The 24,137-nt window shown below is 38.7% G+C and overlaps 1 protein-coding gene across 9 annotated transcripts in view; it reads right to left on the bottom strand.

Annotated features, from left to right (window-relative positions):
- The window catches only part of LOC135471828 (eyes absent homolog 4-like), a 135,498-nt gene that overhangs the window by 13,563 nt on the left and 97,798 nt on the right, over positions 1-24,137 (bottom strand). For 5 of the 9 annotated variants that reach the window (XM_064751197.1, XM_064751199.1, XM_064751201.1 and 2 more), the window contains 11 exons: positions 23,072-23,158; positions 22,440-22,535; positions 20,247-20,307; positions 19,658-19,797; positions 17,965-18,030; positions 16,843-16,898; positions 15,860-16,025; positions 12,197-12,319; positions 9,650-9,724; positions 7,839-7,990; positions 198-287 (listed from right to left, as the gene is read on the bottom strand). In XM_064751197.1, coding sequence (XP_064607267.1) covers positions 198-287; positions 7,839-7,990; positions 9,650-9,724; positions 12,197-12,319; positions 15,860-16,025; positions 16,843-16,898; positions 17,965-18,030; positions 19,658-19,797; positions 20,247-20,307; positions 22,440-22,535; positions 23,072-23,099 — 1,053 coding nt within the window. In that variant the 5' untranslated portion in view covers positions 23,100-23,158. The remainder of the gene's footprint in view (positions 1-197; positions 288-7,838; positions 7,991-9,649; positions 9,725-12,196; positions 12,320-15,859; positions 16,026-16,842; positions 16,899-17,964; positions 18,031-19,657; positions 19,798-20,246; positions 20,308-22,439; positions 22,536-23,071; positions 23,159-24,137) is intronic. The other 4 variants (XM_064751203.1, XM_064751204.1, XM_064751205.1 and 1 more) reach the window with 4 other exon arrangements.

A 24,137-nucleotide genomic window follows, 5' to 3' on the forward strand; every position in this document is an offset into this window, starting at 1 on the left:
CAGCCGAGGACAGCACTATATTCTAGAGTAATATGCAAGATTGCAAACAGCGGAGGATAGCAGTGTATTGTACTACAATATGCCAATTTGCCACAACCAATGGCAAAAGTATATCTTCTATAAAATGCCCTAAAAATTAAAAAAAAGGACAACAATAAATCTTACAGTAACAATACTGTAATTCAGTCTGGACTTACCTCTAAATCATTGAAGAAGAGATGTAAATCTGCTAAATTAAATATCATCTCTTCTTTCCTAAGTCCCAGAGATACTGAGGCAGGAGGATCCTGAAAAGAGACAAAGCATGTGAATCATTACATACAGCACGAGACATTATACAGTATTGTTCATTTATATTTTTCACCTTTTCTATTCACTGTCGAAATCCACACTTTGAAATATATGACTTAGGTATCTGACTGCTGTAATATCACATTCCAAAATTTTTCAGTTATATCGAAGCTGGTTATTTTCATGAGTGGACAAAACCAGATTGCTCTTGGTGAACAATGAACCTTTGGCAAGTCACTGATCAACTTTCTTGCAAGTGATGTAGAGGTATGCATAGAACACTGAGGAAAGATAAGTGGTCTTGAACAAACATTAAACGGCTTATTTTCACTGAGGCCCCATGAACAGTGAGCCAAAAACAAATGATGATTTAACATATATTTGTTCACAACATGCTTTTGTCCAAAATACAAACAGGGTCGTAAAGCAAAAGTTTCTTGTAGCAGTACATATAGTACCTTGGGAATTCACTAATTTAAAATCATACTCATTTATATTTTAAGACATCAGGAATTTCCATACATGCAAGTTGACACAACAAAATGATGAAAACAAGATTGCATGCACGTGGAAGAATTGCTTAAAAACCTGCATTTAGAGAAGTCGTCAAATTACAACCCATATTAGTACTCTCAAATGGATAAATGCTGTATTAGACGTATACATTTACCCCAAAAATGCAGTTTGTTAGAGGCGCATTCCAGGTCACAAAAGTTTACTTCAGGTGCTGAAACTTTTCTAGCAAGAAGTTATCCCCAAACACCTTTTTTAAGACCAACAGTACTTTCAAAATCAGGCAAAATCACCACTCGGTTTTCAGTCATCAGCAAATTACAGGTCCCATGTATATAAAATAAAGTTTCTGCTTGTTTGAATGATGTATCAAATTTTGTTTCAGACAACCCTCTGATGGCTCTGACATTGTTAATGTTGCCTTTCACCCAGTGTGTATAGTATTTGCTTCGGCTACAAAATGCATCACAATTCACTGTTTCTCATGATTGGATTCTTTACTGTCATCTTTAACCATGATGAGTGATGATCTAAGAGAGCTGTGCACAGTTAAAAGAGGCCCATAATCCTTGTCTGATGAATCATGGGCGAACAGGGGGTCAAATGGTTTGGAGTATGGGGGAGTAACGAAGGAGAGATTGTGCCTGCCTGATGGGTCTCTTCCCCCTAGACGGCCATGTCACCTGCTAAGCTCCACCCACACATCACATGCACGATTACGAACAGTCAGTTGTGATAATTACATTTCTAGGGTGTACCATAAGCAAAGTCTGCAAAGCGCGATTTGAGAGGAGTTAATAGCCAGGGAACTGAGCTGAGAGAGAGAGAGAGAGAAAACGTGACAGCGATGTCGTGTGGACGTCCACTGGTGACCCTGCCTTGACCAAAACAACTCTGCCTGTCAACTCATGCAAATCTCAGCCCTGACAAGCGGTCCCCAAATCCCAACCAAATTTTAACTCCATCAATTCTTTGGCACCTTTTAACAAAGTGAAACCTTATAACTGTTGTGGTTTGGGAAATCAGACAGTTCTGTCTTTTCCCTACAACCTGCTAGTCTCGCGGGCCAAGTTCCTTTCCAATTAACCTCGACCCCCCTAGGGAGAATCTGGTATCCTCTAGTCCCCCTCTTCCCAGCCTTTCCTAACCAGACTGCCTTAATACAGTGTCCAAATCACTTTCCTCGCGGACGCAAGATGTCCTCACCATGGACACAAACTGCATTAACTCCAAGCATTGAAGTTCCCACTCATGCATAAAGACTGCAAAGCTACTTTCAAGGAAAAAAACAAAAAACCCCCCCCAAAAAAACACATATCAAACAAAAGAATATAACAGTATCATCCTGACTCACACATTAGTGTGTAGAACGTAATTATTCCTCATCCAAAAATTTTTTCGGAAATATAATTATTTCTTTATAATCTCATAACAATTGTATAATACAATACTTATGTTAATGTGTGTTGTTCAAATTTATGTTTGGTTAGCTTCTAGAATAAAAATTTATTCTGGCCAACAATAAAAAAAAAAAACAACAAAGAATAATCATCATGTTGAATTAAAATTACAAATTATATAAAGTGCACGTTTTCCAAGAATGATCACGCATGAGTGCAGGTGGCTGAATTACAAGGCCAGGTTAAAAGGCATTTAGCCAGTGGTTATGAAAGATTAAGTTGTAAGAGATTGGCAGAAGCGGTCAAGCCAAAGTGGTAGTGTTCACTTGGAAGGAAGAGCACACAATGGTGCTCAACAATGGAGGAGATCACCGGCCCGGAAAATAAATTACCTCCGCTCACTTGTTGAAAAGTACAAGGAGTTAATCTGGCAGAATAATAGTGGAGAGAGAAAAGCGTCTTGTGTCCATGAGACAGCACAAGTGGTGGGCCCCCATTCTTATCTGATCACAGGAGCTGGGGTAATTGATTGAGTTGTAGAAATAATGGACCTTGATAAACCAACAATTAGTCCAGACTCTGTACACTTAATGGTTATTGATTTTTCTGGCCTCCTCTGGCTGCTTCTGCAGATCGGCCTGCCGGCTGGGTGACAGATGGGAGATCTGGGTCTGCACACTGCTATCCTCCTCCCTCTCTCTCTCTCTCTCTTAATGCTCCGTGTCATCTCTATCAGATCAATCCTAACTTCACTTGGCCTTATCACTTGTATCAGCCAAAACTTATCGGTTTTACTGCCCACTGCTCTTTTCTACACATACTGCTCCCCCAACCCTCAAGAAAAAGAACAGTTGGATTAAGAGATCAGAACAAAGCTGCCCATTACTCTAAAAAAAACTTTTCTTTTCAATTAATATATCAAACGTCTTTAGCTGTCACATTCAGTGTTTCCCCAAAAAGATAACAAGTATACCCTGGCAATGGCGATGAACATGATAATGGTGATGAACATGATAATGGCAGCTGCGTCTAGTTTGCTATAATCAAGCCTAACAGGTTCACCAGTACCAATGTGCTGAAGGAATTTATGTGTCTAAACTACAGGCACTGCATCATTTTTACAAGCAATATTCAGCAAATAATTAAAAAAAAATACATGTCAGTTTTAATTCAAGTCTGCAGTATAATTTACTGGACAACTGTTTGGTTTATGTTCTTATAAATTAATGATTACTAATTAAATTACAGAGAACTTTGTAGTTTTGCGTTTTCATCTTTAGTCCATTGTCTTCTGACAACACACACATACACACAAAAAAAAGAGGAAATGAATTCTATTAAAAGCAGACAAGGTAATTTCTTCAAAATGTGTTACATAATTGAAAATCTGCTTCCAATAAAGCTACATTCCCAGAACATTTCAGGTTATTTCAAGCACAAAGATTCTATTAGCTTTCAATTAGGAGTGAAATCCTTGGGCTGGAAGCATATCTTACAAGCTGTGACAAGACCTGGGAGGAGACTGGTCAGATCAGCCACCTGATAAGGGTAATGAGTGACCACTAGCTGGTCAACATGTGACACACTGACCACCCAGCTTGACCATCACTGCATACTCAAGGGTAACTGAACAGCAAAATGTGCTAATAGGGCAATGATTCTGTAACTGGACAGCCAAACAAATAAACACTGGAAGTGTAAGTCTGGAGGCATCAGACAGGGTGGAGCAGTCTGTCTTTAACTTAAAACAAATACCCTGTGAGAAACAAATCTGAAAACATTATTAGCCAGCAAAAACTATAATTAATTTCCTTCTCTCTCTAGCAACACATTTCCCAAAATAAATAAAAAATTAAAAGAAAAACAGAATAAAAATCTGTTCGATATATGACCTAAACTCAACACAAAATCAATCTTAAAGTGCCAGGATACAGAAGCCTTCAGAATTAACAAAATCTTAACACAATAGCATACATGGTAACAATCTCCGGGCACCAGTACAAAGGTTTCCTAAACAACATTCCATATTGACAGGTCTTTAACAGCCAAACAGCAGATAGGACAGAAACTTAGAAAGCAATAAACTCTAGAACTCACGGACCTATCACAGATAATTATTTATGAAGTGGCGAAGGGATCTATTTTGGGGAATCGGAGAATCTGTAAATGTGTGAGCAATAAGTCCCAATGTTTGAGGTGTTATCATCAGACAGAGCTGGGAGTTCATCAAGAGGCTCTCTGCCATAAACAAGTGTAAATGAAATGGCTGACAAATACCAGAGCTGACATGGCTGCTGAGAACAAGGCCCTGTTATCAGACTTATCTGTAGACTGATGACAGGCCAGCTTCCCTCACTCAGCCAGCAGACCCAAACCCATTTCCTAATGGCCAGCATCTCAACCCCTCCTAGCTGCCATTCTCACCCTTCACCTCCAGTCTCCCATGTCCAGCCTCTGACCACCACTGGTCAACTCACAGCTGTCTGTCATCTAGACATAAGAGCCAATGCCAAATTGAGCAGTTTGTCCACAAAAGGTTTTAACATCTCCTTGCATTTTTGGAAAGGTTTCTGAATTTCCCACCAATTATCCCCAATTTCCTTAACCACTAAGCAAATTTTCAAAGTGGACTACCACTGTTAGGCTTTAAAAGCTGGAAACTCAAAACCTATACCATATGGTACCTAGTACATTTGAACATTAGAAAAAGTGGCATACCATTTTTTTTAATTTACATTTGTCTTATGATATTTTGTACATCACTTTTCCCGTACCACTGTCCTACATGCGCAATTATGATACATGTAACAAATCTTTGTGAAACTGAGCCCTGAACGTCACCCAAAGTCATAGAATACTTACATAATATATAACCCTACACTAAACTGCTTAAATGTAAATTACAATGATAACTAATAACAATGAACAAGTTTCTATGCTAAATGACATCTAGTTTAAACATTCATTTAAATTTAGAATTTTTGTACGTGCTTAACTTCTGATCTGGTCTGCCCCAAAGGTGCATTAATAAAATGAAGAACCTACACATACATCAAACTCCTACAATCATATTTCAACCATTGGTATATTTTATATCCTAAAGTCTTGTCTAGGTGAAGGAATACTCAAATCTCAACTAAGTTGTACATTAAATTTGTCTGATTCTAAGAGTTCTGTCAATCTTAAAAAGGTTTTCGGGGGGGGGGGGGGGTTGTTTGGAGGGTAGGATGGTATCCTAATACAACTGCTTTACTTTCAACTCTACAAATATTTCATGGAATTTATTTACCTCTAAACATGCCCTTTTGCGAGCAAAATTTTAGGTCATTTACTATGCCCTAAATGACCATAAATTTCATCCATCACAGACCTGCCCATTTTTCCCAATTGAGAGACTTCAATTGTGTCTAGAGAGGTGTTTTGAGGTTTGCTTGGAAAATGGGACGATATTCTACAGGAAAATTGTTTCAGAAACAAAAACAATATTTTGTGACATTAAATTCTCTCTACAAATGCACTTTTGGGGGTGAGATTTTAGGTCAGTGTAATTTAATGGAAGCATTAAATTTACATTTTCTCTTCCATAACCCCCCCACCCACCCCAACACTCACCCTCACAGCTTTAAATCAGTAGGACTGATTCTAGCCTTATAGCCTTCCCAGTCCTTCCTAGTGTCATGGCACCATGCCCTTTGTCTTTGTGCAGACATGATGAAATGGACAGATGTAGACTATTGTCTCAATAGCTGTACCAAAACACATTCCAGTGTTATTATGAGTGTAGGCTCCTTTTTAACACCCTGACCCATATTGTTGCTCCACAGGAACACACCAGACAGTATCTGTTATAGTTATTCCCAGCTATCAATCAGCTGTTGATTAATGACTTGTGTGCCTTAAGCAGGGTTAGAACATGACACAAAAACCTATCCATAAACTTGTCTGTTTATCTGTGACCATGTGGAACAAGGGAGCTACACATGTTCTTAACAGAGGGTAGATCTAAAAGGGTGAGTTGTGTGGATGAAACCAGAGAGGGGATGGGGGAGGAGGAAGGTTGGCTTAAGAGACACCCCTCCATACATTACCACAGTGGACAGAGAGGAGAAACTATCAGAGACAATCTAGGGAGTCAAATCTTAAAAGATGGCATGTGCCACCAAAAAATCCCCTATTAAGTTTGATGAATTGGGTGCCCAGGCTAAACTGCCTAGATTTGGAAGGGAGGCTGGGAGATGGTCTGCTGCAACACTAATCAAATATGAAAAGCCTCATCATGCCAAGTAGAAACTTCCATATCTTTTGGAGATCTGACATCAAAACCAATTAGAGGAAGTTTGCAATGAATTAATTTCCTCCCCCCTTCCTAACTCTGTCCAACAGGGGCCCATCTCTCAAGGGAATTTCTAGCCAAAGATAGAGTGGGCTGAGCAGCGCAGCGGAGCTGTGCTCACAGAAAAACGGTCTCGAGTCTCGGCGTTGATGTATAACCCCAACCCATTCAATCAGATTAGATGGGCCCTGCTTTCACAACCAATCAGGTAAATTGGAGGTGCCACTGCACAAATCCCAATCAACCACAACCCTTTTTCTTTCAACTGTTTTAATATTTTACTGCCAGCTGCCCTGGACAGCTTTCTGATCTAAATGTGACACAGGGCTGTTCAGATGCTATCTCCCTAATGGACATGACAAGGTTTGCTCAAGGACATCAACAGGGACGCCTCAATCTCTACCTGGAATCTTCCTATCCATTATCAACACTACAGCCCTTCCAAGGATCTTACATGGAACGGTATTGTTCCTGCTTCCCCATATGTACATGTAAGCTTATCACCCACAGCCCTGTGGGTCATCAACCAGGCCTGACTGATTCATTCCCAAGTTTCCTTTTTGTAACACAGCATATTATTGGTATCAGTTTTATGCCAACAAGATAATTCCTGATCTAAATCAACACCACAGGTCAAATCTTGCTGTATGATGGTCAGCGTATGTACTCCAACATCAGCAGCATTTGGTGGCACAAGAGAAAAACCGACAAAAGACAAAATATGACTTATTCTATTTTTTCTTCCAATACTTCCCAGAAGATCCAAATGTTAATCATCACAGGATAAACCTGCCTGATGCATGTAAATGATTGTACATGCCTTACATGCATCAGTTACCACAATCATTTTCCTTGGAATACTGAAGTTTGTGCACCACTGCACAATGCAATCTGTTTACAGATGCCCTCCTTATCATACATCAATATGTTACCTTACTCAACCAAATTCAGGCTACACTGAAGCTTTTTCACTCTAAAAAAAAATGATCTCACAAGAGAAACACTAGATACTAGATGGTAGAAAAGATCAACTGTAAAATACATGTAGATGTGCCATATATTAAGACTTTTAAATGTTTAAAGTATAACATTTCTTACTCGTACACTAGAGAGAGTCTTCAGACTGTTAGAGAGTCTTCAGGTTGTTATAGGGAGTCTTCAGGCTGTTGTAGGGAGCCTTCAGGCTGATATAGTCTTCAGACTGTTATAGAGAATCTTCAGGCTGTTACAGGGAGTCTTCAGACTGTTATAGAGAGTCTTCAGGCTGTTATAGGGAGTCTCAGACTGATATAGAGTCTTACCTTATTATAGCGTTGAGCATAGGAACCGGTTAATAATGAGTGGAATATGATAATGGTTTCATCTAAGTCCCAGACAAACACCCTCTCAAGGTCAGACTCGGGACCAGGGGAAGGGTTATTCTGACGACGGCCTCTACCTGCGCTTCTTCTTTCTGTTGAAGAATAGCAACAATGACGAGATAATCACAAAGTTTCAAGAAAAAAGCAAAACAAAATTTATCAAGAAAGAAAGAGACAAATTATAGCCAATATTATTGCTTTTTACCGACACTCAAGATGGACAGGGGACAACAATATAATGCTATCAGTTCTTCTTACATATTATTTATTTATTTGATTGGGATAAATGGAAAACATTTCAGTCCATCATTGTTTCAATCCATCACTGTTTCAATCCATACACACGGTCATTTCAACAGAAGCATTTCCTCCAGGTTTAGTGAAGAGGAAACCAGGTCCATTAAGTACACTGCACCGATCAAACTGCAGGCTGAACAGGGCATAGAATCACAAAGTCATCATAGACTTGAGTCAGACTTAGTCTTAACTTTAAAGCAGTTGACTGACCTAAACTTATGATACAATTTAAACAATTTTATTTAAATACCTAAGATCTGTGTTTGACCTTCATGACAAAAATGAAAATTAGCACTGAAGTTCAGGAATAATATCACAAGTTAGACTAAGTCTGACTTAAGTCTTAGACGTCTCTGTGATCCTGGGATTAGACAGAGCAGATTTCTAACCAGTTTGACCCATTCAGCGTTTAGGGACTTGAGTCGGCTTTGGTCAGTCAAATCCGTAATCCGTAACACCAGTGCTACCCTACCAAAATTACATAGTCTGTATTTCAAACAAATTCACAAAAATCACACGAATATTCATGACAGGTATAATATGCTTTAAAATTGACGGCAGTGCTGTGCTCAAAGGGCAAAAGAAAACCGATCTTTGGCATGAACTACTAAGTCAGCATCACTAATGCCATGGCAAGCTAAATATATCACGTTGAACACAGTGAATGGAGCTGCAAATTTTATTTATTTATCTGATCGGTGTTTTACACCGTACTCAAGAATATTTCAATTATACAACGGCGGCCAGCATTATGGTGAAACCGAGCACAGCCTGGGGGTAACCCATGACCATTCACAGGTTGCTGACGTACTGCCAGAGAGGACTTAACATTTTTTAATGACGCCCTGTTACATGTATGTGAGTGTACATCATGACAACAGCTACTGCCACTACATGCAGCAACCTGTACACATGTATGCAATCATTAATTCTAATAAAAATGTAACACCATTATGGTATTAGAGTGAGTGAGTGCTTGGGGTTTAACGTCGTACTCAACAATTTTTCAGTCATATGACGACGAATTATGGTATTAGACAAACACGTTAGAACATGCTGCACAGAAAGCAGCATGTTTCAGGACTCACTTCAATATTTCACTTCAATAACGTAAAAATGATAGAAAATCGATACATCAAAAATCTGCTAGGCTGATTATAACCCAAAGATACTGATTATATGAGGATTACAAAAAATTCACATAGTATTTTGCAGGTACATGGTAACAGCTAAAGAAAGTACATGAGCAGTTTTAGTAAGGAATGTATGAGTGACAAAAGTACTGTAGGCAAAAGCTGATAGTATTTCAGATGAATATCATGGCAAAAACAAATTCTGATGAGGTTTGGATAAGGAAGCACTTTTTTCATGCCAAGGCATCAAATTATTATCTCAGGAGATACCTTCCCTTATGCAAAGCTAGTTTAAGCCACAAGCTGAAAATTACTACTTACTAGTATTTCCGTTTGTTTCTGATTTCAGAGCTGTAGGCGATGGGCTACTGGGTATTGATGGAAATTGGTTATCAGCTGAAAGCAAATGAGAAAAACACCAGATATTAGCACAAGCAAGATGTGTCAGTCACAAGGACATTGGTGGAAAACAGTCCATACAATACCATTAAATGCAAGTATGCAAGCGAATTACTGTGAGATGTTCAAATGCAGAAGTGGACAAACAAAGCAAATAATACATTTAAATATACATGGCATCGCCAGTGTCAGCTCATATATATTACTGTAATTATTCAACCTTTTCGCATGTTTGCAAAGTGTTTATTCAAGCAACTTCTGAAAGCATAATTCTTTGCACACAGATGAAATTTTGTGAAGCCCCGAAATAAGCCAATGCAACCGATGTAGTTTTGTCTTCAAAATCAAATTAAAAACATGCATAAATTCCACTGAAAGTTGCCCTTTCAGATGCGAAAAGGTTGAGGAACTAGGGTAGTACGGTCATGGTTTTATCCTGTAAATTATGATTATGTCCGTCTGTCCCAGGAATCCTGAGAAAGGATGACATTACTCATAACCTTTACAACATTTAATAAATGAACTGCTAAGCCAAGCCAAGTGGCAGTTCAGATCTTTCCTTGTGCGAAAAAAAACACATATCAGGCTTGATTGAAATTTAAGATATTCTATATTTTTTAACTGTTTATTATTTTTTTGCTGTGTTTCAGCTGAACGTTGCCTTTTATTATTAGGTGTGTTGTGGAGCAGTCCAACACGAGTTGAGCCAGTAGCAGAGAATTACGAGAGAGAATAATGGACGTGGTCTAACAAGCCTCACATTTGCGAAATCATGAGTCTGTATTCAGAGAGATCATTGAAGCATTTCACCTCCATTGTGGTTGGTTACATGAACTGTAGGCCGAGGACGCCAGTAAACACAGCCGACTCCATGACCACGAAGATTTATGGCCGTCAAGCCACAGCAGAGGTGCGCGCCGTTTGGGAGAAAACTGCACGGTCACGCAACCACCAGGAAACATCACACAAATCCATATCAGTTCAGCGCCATTAACTTCAATACAGCCACGTGAAGCACTGGCCTGCTCCAAATGTTGACTTTTCAAACTCATTCCTACGGCATTTCCTTTTTTTTTTTTTTTTTTTTGCATTTTATACTGTTATGGTAAAGCAGTACACTGTCAGAGTCCATACTTAGCAGTACATCTAAAGGACTGTGGTCTCTAGCTATCTCAGGTATTTAAATTTTGACACAAACAGGGGTAATTAGCATCATTTCCATCTGACTCTCACACCTCAAAGCCCTGTCATTGATTTAACTCTTCGAGCTGATGTCTGCTAACCTTTATCTATAAACAGGTACACAAACTATTGATTACAATATGCAATCACAACCAAAGTATAACTGAGGCTTAAAGAGACAAGCCATTACAAGAATGCTTGTGTAACATGTGTATGGATTGATTGGTTTTAAAAACAGCTTGAAGCAAATTAAAGGGTTAAAAGGCACATATTACAAAACAGGCTGACTATGTGAAACAAAGATCCAGAAAGTTTTGATCCTCCCTGAACCCCTAAAACAAAATTAACACATACACTCAAACATGTAAGACCTGTTAGGTCTTTCTACTGGGGTAACGCTGAGCAGACATCTAAATCTGAGCAAAAAACTCCAATATGACTAATCAGTGGAAAGACACACTGCTCATTTAGTATATATTTGTGTATTAACTTGATTAGTGTTCTACACCGAACTCTAGAATATTTCGCTCATACTACATCAGCCAGCATTATGGTGGGAGGACACTGAGCAGAGGGAAACCCACAACCTCCCCCAGATTGCTGGCAGACCTTCCCACGTAGGACCGGATAGGATGCCAGCATGAGCTAGACTTGAACTCACAGCGACCCCACTAGTAGATGTATTGAACACATAAAGCTGTCACATCAAAACCATGCATTCTTAATTACAAGAGCACATCACAACAAAGCAAACTATTACTGATTATAAGCACTACAAAACCTACAGCATAAATGACACGAGAGGAATAACCTTAATAAGTGTGTTTTAAAAGAATTCAAGTTAGTTTGAGCAATAATGTGATTTTTCCTCAATGGACCTAAACTCTCAAAAAACATGTACTTGGTTGGGTTTTCTCATTTACTACATTTGACCTATAGTTCATCAATGACTTATGTTACTCATTACGTTAATTTTGTTAAAAGGTGTTTTTAGCTTCATTTGAAATGTAGTATAATGTAGATATTTCAGCACAATATTATTTAATTTATGATATTTAAAAAAATTTAATTTTGTCTGGGGCGAACACAGCAGTCTGCATACTACAGTCAAATGATATGGCTTTAAAGCAGGCATAAAGATTGATGAATATTGTACACTAACATCCTGTAGATGAAACAAAATCACCTTTAAAAAAAACTGCTAACTAAGCACATTTCATAGCTTCAAGCAAGAAGGGTACAATGAGTCAAGACATGAATGGGCAGGTAAGTAATTAGAAGACACACCTGATATATGCAAATTAGAATCTGTTGGGGGCAGGCGGTGGTTAGCTTGTAGAACATGCTGCAAACTTTGAACAGCTCGACCATGCATATGGATCAGATGATTGGTTGAATGAGAGGAATCAACTGCCAGACAAAGAAACAGAGCAATTTCATTGGTTAGCACAGACTGGCACAAGACGCCAGCAACATTACTATTGGTTAGTACTGATTTAGTCACATGGTACATCCTAAACAGAAGCCCGGTTGGTTAGTACCAAATAGTGAAGCCACATAAGACACATCTACAGGGTATTACTGAATTAGGCATCCTGCTGGGTACTACATAAGCAATGCTACGCTGCTTGTCACTGGCTGTACCCACAAAGCAAAAGGTGGTGAATAGAACATAACATGTAAACAACACATACTGGAGGGGTGCAGGAATGTGAGGAACAAAACAGTATGGCCTTTTGTGTTAATAACGTCACACTTTTGACAACAGAGTGAATGTCTAGAACGTCTGAGTGAGTTAGACGTGAAAATGAAACTATATTCCTCTAAACAAATGTAAGGAAACATAAGCTTAGAATGCAGCTAACATGCTTAGACTTGTTCACTGGTATCCTTTTATGCCAAAATTGTCTTCAAGTTTGGAAACAGAGGGTTATCCCGATAATACTGGTAATGTGCTAGATGTATTTATTTATTTGCTTGGAGTTTAGGAATATTTCACATATATGATAGCGAGCTGCATATATATGGTAGGGTGTTATAGAGACACAATGAAATCAAAACAGCAGAAACAGCTGCAGTTTCACCAAAAACACAAACCTAACGTTTCTCTTAATTTCAAGATAATACCAAAGTCATACAGTATTCAATGGAAGCGGGGCCTCCGAGGCTCAGTCGGTTAGCGCGCTAGCGCAGCGTAATGACCCAGGAGCCTCTCACCAACGCGGTCGCTGTGAGTTCAAGTCCAGCTCATGCTGGCTTCCTCTCCGGTCGTACGTGGGAAAGCCTGCGGATGGTCGTGGGTTTCCCACGGGTTCTGCACGGTTTCCACCCACCATAATGCAGGCCGCCGTCGTATAAGTGAAATATTCTTGAGTATGGCGTGAAACACCAATCAAAAAAAAAAAAAAAAAAAAAAAAAATATCAATGGAAGCAGTTGTGATCAGCCATAGGATCATGTTAGGTGAAACTGAGATTGAGGTATAAAGCTACAAGGACTATTTGAGCAGCCTCAGAGCAAGGTACCCCTTCCTGCCAACCACGACTACAATGTGCATCCTCTATCAACTCCATGTATCTGTTCTCCCAGGAAAGAAAACTTAAAACCACCAGTATGTCTGAACTGTCTGTTATGAATGTTAAGCAAGACTATACCATTACAGCTCAGGCATGCAGAAACACGAAAACCATGAAGCCCATGGCAAGGTTTTCTTCAAATGAGCCAACTATTCCCATGATTAAACAACCCACAGTTTATTGTCTAAAGGCTGACAGGACTTATCTAATGCGGTTTTCATCACATGCTACAATCCATGTGACTGCAGGGTTTTATAATGCACACGCCAAAAAAAAAAAAAAAAACGAAAACCTTCACTGAGACTAAAGTTCAATAGACTTGAAATTTCTGATAAATTAACTTCTGTGCTTGTATGGATGCAGTTTCTTTGGCCTAATCACAAGAACAATAAACCCGTTTCCCTGGTTCAACTTGCAAATGAAACTGCTATTTTATAATTAAATTTTATTCCTGCACTCAACTTATGGCTCATCTGGAGTTCAATCCCGCTATGACGACATATCATAGGAATCTTCGTAAATTTTTCTTTACATTTTATTAATGTCATTTAGAATATGTCAAACTTGAGCCGGGGAACTACATTTCAGCAAGTAATGTTTTTCTTTTTATACCATCTATTCTTGACGTTTGCTTCACAGCAAGTCTATTTTTTTTTCAGCTTTTGTGTTACACTGCTGGGACACTAGGCCTGAGGGTCAAGACCACAACTGACCATCACCAATGTCTATCCAGGAACAAAAAATCTAATGTACAGAAGGGGAAATTGTAAGTATACACAAGGGTCCAAATTTATTCATGGAACATCTGTAATTTGCTGCACAGGATGAAAAGTTTAAAAAAAAAAAAAAAGAAGAAGAAAGAAAGAAAAAGATGTCAATGGTTTGTGATGAAAGATAACTGAAATCCATTTGTCAAATTTCAGTCACGAAAAAAAAAAACCTTCTCTGGTTTATGAAGTGGCAATCTGATTTATGGGCTTACATACAGAGACCTCGGTCTCATCTTTTTAAAATACATTCATTATCCCCGTGAAGAAGCACAGAGTATGACTGGTGTATGAAAAGCAGCTAGGGAACAAAAGGCTGCAGATTTAGCCCAGATATATTTGTGTTTGCATCAAGAAGAATATCTCATTCTATCTCTTGTCCCCACACCCATGAACACATTTCCACATTTATCATCACACAAGCTTGTTCTGTATGAAAAGATCTGCAGGGAACAGCATGTGTTCAATCAACCATACCTGCTAACATAAAAGCAGGTAATACCTGGCAACAAAAAACAGGAAAGGGACAAAATTTTCAACATGCGTTTTACACTGAGATGCTATTTTTAAGTTTATAAAATGCTTGCAAAGAGTATCATTTCAATCCAATGTATGAATGAAAAAAAACTATCATTTAATTTCTCGATTTTGTAAATCTTCTACCTTTTCAACCACTAAAGCACATTTTTCAGTGGAATTTACGCATACAATTATTATAAAAATGATGTTAAAAATCATTTGTTTCTGTCATGAAGGATGCAACCTTGATAAAACTGTGCATATTATGTCTCTACGCCCCATGGTTCTCTCAAACTGTTTCGATATATTGATTGCAGGGGCGGCTGAAAAGGTTCCAGAGTTAGGGTATTCTGCGAAATCAGGGCTAACACTTTGTGGCCGATCCTAAGTAATACTTAAAGACTACATCAACCTAATGACCTGGTCATTGTTCACTCCATAAGAAACCTTAAACTATTTACCTGTGTATTTTATAGGGGAAAAATAACTAAAAAATTGCCATAAGCAACAAGAAGGAATACAGCAATGGTCCTGGCCTTTGTGTTGACCAATGTACTGCAAATCAATGTTATTAAGGTTATCAAATACACATAAGAAGTTGATTGATTGGTTGATGACCTCATCACTTACTACTGAGTTAACTGTTCTGTAAATTGAGTGATTTTACTAAGGAATAATTACTTGGCATTTGGACCTTCTCAACCAGCTCGTGAGTTTCCCAACCACCTAGTGAGTTTCCCAACCAGCTAGTGAGTTTCCCAACCCACTACTGTCTCTCCTGACCAGCTAATAGCTTACACCATGTCTTGCTAAAAAAATGTATTCCCTGCATTGGGTCTTGTTCATTTGAAGACAAAAACAAAAACTGAAACAAAATGCTGGCTCTGACCCAACAATGAGATCCAAATACATCACTAGGACTGTCTACCTATTCACACCTGAACAGAAAACTTTCCAGTCCTGTTCAGCATCCAGCTGAAGCATTGAGCTGAGACTTTGATGTAAAGCTCTGTTAACTGTAAGGTCACAGTCTGTACCCACACAAGACAAAAAAAAGAGGACGGGAAAAGACGACAGAGGAGCACTTACCGGTCGTTACCGAGGGTGGGATGTCCTGAAGCTGATAGGTCTGTGTAGAAGGCACTGTTGTCTGGGCAGAAGCCACACCCCCTGACGTTGTCGTCATGTAGGGGTAGTAGTTCGGGGGATAAGCCGTTCCCTGGGTGTAAGGATATGTACTGAATCCATCCACGCACTGTAACAAAAGGGCCAGTGGAGTAAAAGGCTGCACTTCACATAAAGTCAGGCCTGTGTTTATTATTTTATTTATTTGATTGGTGTTTTACGCCGTACTCAAGAATATTTCACTTATACGACGGCAGCCAGCATTATGGTGGGAGGAAACCAGGCACAGCCCGGGGAAACCCACGACCAGGCTGGCTGCTAAACAGACCTTCCCACTTACAACCGGAGAGGAAGCTAGCATGAGCTGGACTTGAACTCACAGCGACCGCATTGGTGAGAGGCTTCTGGGCCATTATGCTACGCTAGCGCGCTAACTGACTAAGCAACAGAGGCCGTCAGGCCTGTAAAAATGTACTCTCAGAAGTACATAACTGCTTTAAAATGAAAACTTTTGATTTCTTGACTCTTTTGCATATAAAAGAGCAACTTTCAGTTTGACTTTATATTATGGGACTTTTTAAGTTTGATTTTGCTGACAAAACTTCAGAGCATCAAAAAGAGTAGGCTAATACCATCAAAATATGCTTGAATAAACACGTCCAAACATGCTAAAAGATTGAAGAATTACAGCAATGATGTTACCCTGCTCAAAACTAAATTCTTCATGTGCAAAAACTTAATACCTAATATCTAGACATTCTCTTCATCAATAACATCTAGACTTTCTCTTCATCAATAACATGGGTCTGTGGCTTATGTATGTAAACTTCAATTTTATTGCACTGAGATTAACATTTGATACCATGACACTTAAGATTTTTTCCTTTCACTTTAACCAGTGCACTGCATGTGTCAAGCCTATGGTATAAATTACTGTTTTAACTGACCTGTTGAGACGGATACCCTGAGGATCCAGAGGCTGACCCAGTATTAAATGATGGATCTGAAAAGACATGCCACAGTGGATGTAAGTAACCACAGAATACATCATGTCAACCAAAAGAAAAAGACAAAAAAGCAATGTTATGAGGAAGCATCAAAACAGTGGCTCCAACACATTTCAAACATTTGCAACATTTACCTAGGATATGGTGTCTTTATTTACAACGTTCATGCAATGCACGACTTGTTACATATATCTCAAAAACCATGCAGTAAAGTTAGTACAAATTGTCGGCTTAAAAGAAGGAGATAAATAGAATAGATAGGGCAACAGAATAAAAAAATAAACAGTCATGTCATTAAATGTGACAGTCATTCCAATATGGACATCTATGTATATCCTTATAGGCAAAAAAAAAAAAAAAAGCTATGTAACTGTGTGGATATTAGGTGAGGTAAAAGAGGAAAAGAGGCCAAGCAGTGGAGGAATATTGGAAATATAGATGAATGAGATATGTCACAAAAGTCCTGTTTGATCAAGTCTAAATAAATATATGGTATGGCGACATTTTTTCTTGTTCAGGGTCATCACATGACATGATATTTGTTTATCCACAAAGGAAATGGCTTCCACGATCAGCGTTCACCCCCAGAATACAAACACTAATGCACAGGATATGGTGAAGTCAGCAATCAAATGCTCTATCAAGCTTGTCTGGCAGTGAACAATGCAGAGCCATGAAACTCTCCTTGTTAAACGCCAATAGAAAGCGAAATTTGTGACATGTTTTAGATAGCATTATAGCTTAGCACCAAAAAGAATTTCCCTAGTCAGAGGAATACGAACACCTTTTAATACACGAACACAAATAGTAGGCTTCAACCATTCAATGGGTACCTTTTACTACCGCCTTCTTCATGGAAAGGCTTATTTACAAAGATCTTGAAAAGGAAAGATTTCCAATCTACATTTCACCATAATGAGCACTGATGTGGAATGTTTATCACTGTGACAACAAAGACTTACACAAAAAAAGGAATTCCAAAGGGGGGGAAAAAAGTAAAGAGAAAAGGGAAAGATAAACCTTCTATTTTGGTACTGTAAAATAGAAATTTTTGTTACTTACTGTAGTAAGTTTGTGGACTTTGCCCATAATTCCACATCTGACTATTCCCCTTATTTATTTTAACTGCTGAAAAACAGGCAAAATGGTTAAGAGTACATAACAACCAAATGTCACGTAATGAGATTAAGGACTGATCTCGTTTTGTACCATTTATTTTCCACAATACAGTAGACTCATGTTCCAATTGTAGCTAAGTATCACCTCAGTACTGAATCAAGTTAATATGGATCTTCAGTCATGAAAAGAGAAAACAATGAAGCGTAATGTTTCTACAAAAAAAAGCGAAGAGTTTGAGAACAAACTAATATTATCACTTGTATGTTAAATATATATGTACGAACAAAATGGACGTTCACTGTTGAACGACGATTGGAGAGAAATGCACATTTCTAATAAAAAAAGTGACACGAAATGTAAACTAAAGAGTCCATAGAGTTTGAATAACATATTGAGGTTCCATATTGGTGATGTTTCCTTTCAATTTATTTTTCAGGTAAGAAAAACAGTCTTTATTCCAACTGCAATGTCATCACGTCATCAATGTTGGTAGTTCTGAATTCATCGCTGACAACACATGATAAATGAATGCATGAATTTGTGCTACATTGAGGAATACTTTAGGTTATCAGACTTTTGGCCATGTAATTCTCAATGGGAGATGGAGTCCTAGGAGAAGAGAATGTGTTGAGAGATGCAAGGGGACAAGGCAGAGCACTGGTGTGGGGGGTAATCATTCTTCCCGGGGCAACATGCCAGGCTTAGCTGGATGTACATGTAATAGGCCAGTAGTTAACACTCCCAGCTGATCTGTCCAAGGGGAACTCTCCCTTCCCATCCATCATCCACTTTCAGAACAGCCCTGACATGGAGAGCACCAATCCACACGAAAGCAACAATTCAAACAAGGCCAGTGAGGACATAGGGACACCAAAATAAAGGCCTTGAGGCACTTCAGGCTCATCATTAGGCGTGCATTCTTTGAGGAATACTATTTGAACGTTTAAGCATGAACAGTTGGTTTTAATGCACATTCGTCATAACTGCTGTAAGCACGTCCATTATAACAGAGACGAACAAAGCAATTCCATGCCACCATTTTTTATTAATTGAGATGCATGTATGAAGTTAGAAAATAATGGTTACTCAGGGCAAACATGTATAATATCAAAACATAATGGGCATGCATCAGAAACTTCATCATTAAGTCAAAAACAATCGATTTCAGGCTGCGTCAAAGAAACTATACCCCACGCGCTTAAACCAATATATGTACCCTATGCATGTCCCATGTTCACATCTTTCGCACTTCGCTACTATACTGAAGCCATTATCATCTATGATGGAATGTAATTTTTCCTCACCTCAACATTTACCATGAAAAAAAATATCATCATCAGACTAATTTACAATGAACAGTGTGAATTTGACAATGTTGATGATGGAAAACTAACACGCTATAATATCTAGTTAAAATGAGGTTTTTTGTTTTTCAAAGTTCCACGTAACTGTACTCATGTTCTACAAATTGGCTTCTCCATTGACCAACATCATAAAACATTGTCCAGGTTTCAACACAAGTAAATCATTTAACGCTGTGAGCAAGGACATCTGCACGCAAGCGTTTCATTTATTGGAGTTTGAATACCTTCGAAGGTCTGCAGGTATATGTTTACAAATGACAGCTTATACTTACATTCTGTGGAATAGGGTAATACGTAAGGACTCTGTGCTGCCTGGGGTCCATAGCCATACATTGCAGGATTGGACAGGGCAAAGGATCCCGCATTCTGGCTGGCTGTCATGGTATTTGACGGGTAGGTTTGCATATTGTTTCTGTATGAGCAGACAGTAAAATGTGTTTATATTCAGGGGGTTTTTTTTGTTTTTTTTTGTTTGTTTTTTACCATTCCAGACATGGCAGGTGTTACTTTGTAACAAAGGTTGACATTTAGTATTGACATATGCAGCATGTATACTCTCCTATGTGGTGTTTTCAGGTGTATAATTTATACACAGACCCTTACAGTGGTCACCTCTATTCCTTCACATCCGATCACGAAAATCAATTTATTAAACACGAAAAGAAAAAAAAATGCTGGCTGAAGATGGATATTAGCTGAAAATATACATTTTAAACAGGAAAGTATAAAAGGAGTAAAATAATCCTTTTTATTTAAAAAACCTGAACAGTTTATAAACAAAATACTTCAGTCAAAGAAACATACGATTCCATTATTGGCAAATTGTAAGTTGAATTTCTATATATGTTAGATATAACTTACCCGCTATATACAGCTGTCAAATCAGAGCCTGTGTAACTGGCTGAGGAAGTGGTGGTCGGGTCTGCAACAGAGGTTGTTATTGGTCAGAATCTCTTAGACAAGACTGCAACACCTACTGAACATTAGTGCCATCTGATGGCACTGTTTTTAAGAGATATAAGGTCCATTAAGAATAATACATAATAATGAACCAGTTCGAAGCAATAGCCATGAACGTGAAGGTGCCACAGAAATGCACAGCAAAAATTTCGCGTATAATCTGACGGCCTGCTCAGGACTGCCCTAACCACATAAACATGAAAACAAAAATGCAAAAAATTTACTGCTGTTTGCTACAATAGCTGACAAATTTATTGCAAAGAGCAGTGTAGTACCCATGTTTATTTATCAGGGCCATTCTCAGTGTTTCTTCAAAGCAAAAAATGAAAAAAAAAGTGAGAAGGCTGAACCAAACAGAGAGGCTGGAAGTAGGCAGTGAGCATGGGCTATGTTTATGAAGACACCTCAGTGCTGAGGTCTTAATAAGAGAAACATGTTACAGCAAATAAAAACGATCTGCTCACGATCACCCAGTATTTATTGACTCAAGCCCTTAACAATCATTCAAGACAGATCAGGGAAATTCTTGACAGGCTGGAATCCCAAGCCACAGCTTGGGTGCTGGCTGGATTCAGAAGGGAGTGCTGGGCAACAGGCAAGGTAAACAATTTTTTTACTGTTTATCAATGATTGGAATCTCAACACCAAAAGCTTTGACCTAGATATCTACATCACCCTTTTGATTGGTTCTATCTTTGCATGCAGTCAGACCACCACAAATACAGTACATGAGGATTTAACATCAAACATACAGAGATCACCTCATGTCTGCACAGCAGAGTCAGTTCTTTGCCACCCACATGATGAATACAGTAGTGTGCACATTAAGTGGGTATTTGTTTCTTTGTGAATAGGTAAATGTGCATCTACAAATGTCATATAACAATAAAACTGCATCAGGTTTTACTCAATCTAGATACAGATGAAGGTGCTTTTATAATGTTCATATGTGTAACTAAGCGAGTTTTTCCCCTCAGAATTGTTTATGAAAAAGATTTTCAATAATTTCTATGGTCAAAATAAATTTGACTTTGTTATGTAAATAGACTGGTCTTGTTTCCACTCAGAATTAATTCCCTTCATCTGTAACAGGGGGATTTATTTAATATCCCCCCCCCCTCTTACGTCTCAATTGAAATTCAACCAGGCTGTATCAGAGATTTTTTCCCCAAAAAAATGAATGTTTGATTTTATTTTCTAAGGTCCCAGATAATTACCTTTCACAAAATATGAGCCTAATTTGTTCATATCTTATCATTCAAAATTAATAACAAAGTTCCTTAAATTTCATAAAAAGGTGGGTTACATTATATCTTTCTCAAGTCATTAGATTTTTAGAATAATCTATGAGTCTGATATTTAATGAAAGGCAATAATTGGAGCTGTAAATACAGAAAATTTGATTTGATTGACAATAATGGATTTTTTGCCAAAAATCCCTGATAAAGCCTTTTTAAAGATCAGTCTAAGTCCTTTTCACTCCTGATCAGCCACTCTTAGTTGAATGGTGGAAATTTGCTCTACAAGAGATTCTTGTAGGGTTGCTCTACTGGTGGCTTGAGGATTATCACACTGGTCACTTCCGTTTGCAAATTGGGGCAGGAAGCTGGTTACCCTAGGGGGCAGGTCACCCTTGGGGGCACCTGCCGTGAAAGTGGCCCTTATTGAGGGTAAATCTGGTCTTCATCATGGGGTCAACTGGCAAGGATCTGGCTTCCTTATGGAATACCACACAGGACAAGAAACACAATCCGCAAATAACTCCAGACTCATTCTAAAGCTTCCATGCTGGATCCTTTCCTATGCCTAAACTGCCCTGTAAAAACTCTCCCAACATTTCTAGAGTTGGTGAGAATCCGCCTTGATTGGCAGTACGTCTTAAGAGCGGGGCCCAGCTTCCTTGTTTATGGGTCTACATCTGGCTGTTGCACACCTGCTATCATACCAACCCTCCAACTTCCCTAGTCTCTCACTAACCGGAAAACAAAGATTCCCAGAGAAATGCTTTGAGGAAATGCCCTTTAAGTTAGCCATCACGGCTGTATCAAGTGGAACTAATTAGGACAGGGTCTCCGAGACAGGACTAATACATACCTGAAAAATTCTCTAGATTCTCCGCTTCCCCTGTTGCTGGGGGTACAGCAAATGGTGACCCAGAGGAACTGTTCTCTGTGCCTGGTTCAGTTTTGACTGTTAAGAAAGAAAAACACACAATAAAAAACTTTCTTAAAATCTATTTATGTGAAGTTTTCTCCACAAATAATTTCACCATATTGTTGTCAAATGGGGGGATGACACATTTGTTTCCTTATCGAGCACAAGTACTTCAAAAAAAAAAGATCTGAGAATGTTTATTTACTTGATTGCCTCGATGAATGTTCTATGCCATACTAAAGAATATTCTATTTATTTGATGGCATTATGGTGTTAGGAACTATTAAACATAAGCAATATAAAACATGTGATCAAAACAGACATTACGCCATGGTGTTCGGGAGCACAAATAACCAACAATATATTTTTTGCAAATTACAGCTGTGACCATGTAAATGTAATCTTACAAAATGAGACCCATGAGATACTATGATCTTACAACTTAAATGGAGTTAGACTTACATTGCTCTGTGAAAGTGGCCTGGAAACGTTCTGTTAATAATCACTTTACAAGTTACATATCTATGATTACATGTCTGAAATACTTAAGCCTGGATTCTAGAAATACTTACTTTGAATGGCAGAGTTGACATTGGACATTACCCAGTTTGTGTTGTTGAATGAACTGGTGTCTCCAGGAGTTGACAACACCAGGTCACCTTAAGACGGCAAAAAAAAAAAGGGAGAAAATAATGGAGAATGATAAGTTTTCACCTGCATACCCAGCTTGAACATGGTCGTATGTTCCCACAAAAATACGAGCAGAGACTAAGAGCTCCATGAAGAAGATCATAAATTATAACATTTGAAAGGAACATCTAGAACTCCCAGTTGACAAGGCCACAGGTACTGAATATTCATAAGTGTGTCTAAATACCGCCCACTTTTACAGGTGGGCAAGTTGTGACGCAACACTAACAAGTTCCTCGACCTCCATTGCAACACAATCCTGTAATCGATACAGTCAATACAAATAAACATGCATATACATTACGGTAAAAAGATTTCTGATAGAAGCTCTCTCCAGCTAGAGCCATTATTGGCGTTTTAAGGAAACCTTGTTGGAATAGTCTTCGCACAAAAGCCCCGCTGACACCTTGTGTGTGGCCTGACCTCAGCACCGTCTACTGTTCCTAAGAAAGGTCACTAAAAGACTGACCCCCATTGCAATTCGCCTCTTTCCCCGTCATGGTTGGACGGTTCCAGCGCAGACATGTTTTCTGCCTACTGCCTGACATCGTCAAATGAGAGACACACTGTCCCCATACAGACGGCCAGGTAATATCGATCACGAAAGCGACCAGCCAGCTCTCGCAGCCGCAATATCCCGACCACCTGTGACCATACAGCCTTATAACCATTAACGTGCTGTTAAAGCCTTTTTAACAGCGCAATATATTCCGGACATGCAGATAACTCTGACCTATTCTACAGGGATGACCCACTGCTGGAAAACAGTCACAAAATCATCCTAACAGCACCATTACATACCTCTGGAGTTATAACCACATCTTCACATTTTTGGCATAGACAGACAAAAATGTCATTTTGGCTAAACAAATACTTCCAAGTTAAAGCTTTTGTATTTTTAGTGTACAATCTGTCAATAACAATCACGGCTTTATACACAGTGGTTCT

This window comes from Liolophura sinensis, chromosome 7, assembly GCF_032854445.1.
Source record: "Liolophura sinensis isolate JHLJ2023 chromosome 7, CUHK_Ljap_v2, whole genome shotgun sequence".
Taxonomy (NCBI): Eukaryota; Metazoa; Mollusca; class Polyplacophora; order Chitonida; family Chitonidae; genus Liolophura; species Liolophura sinensis.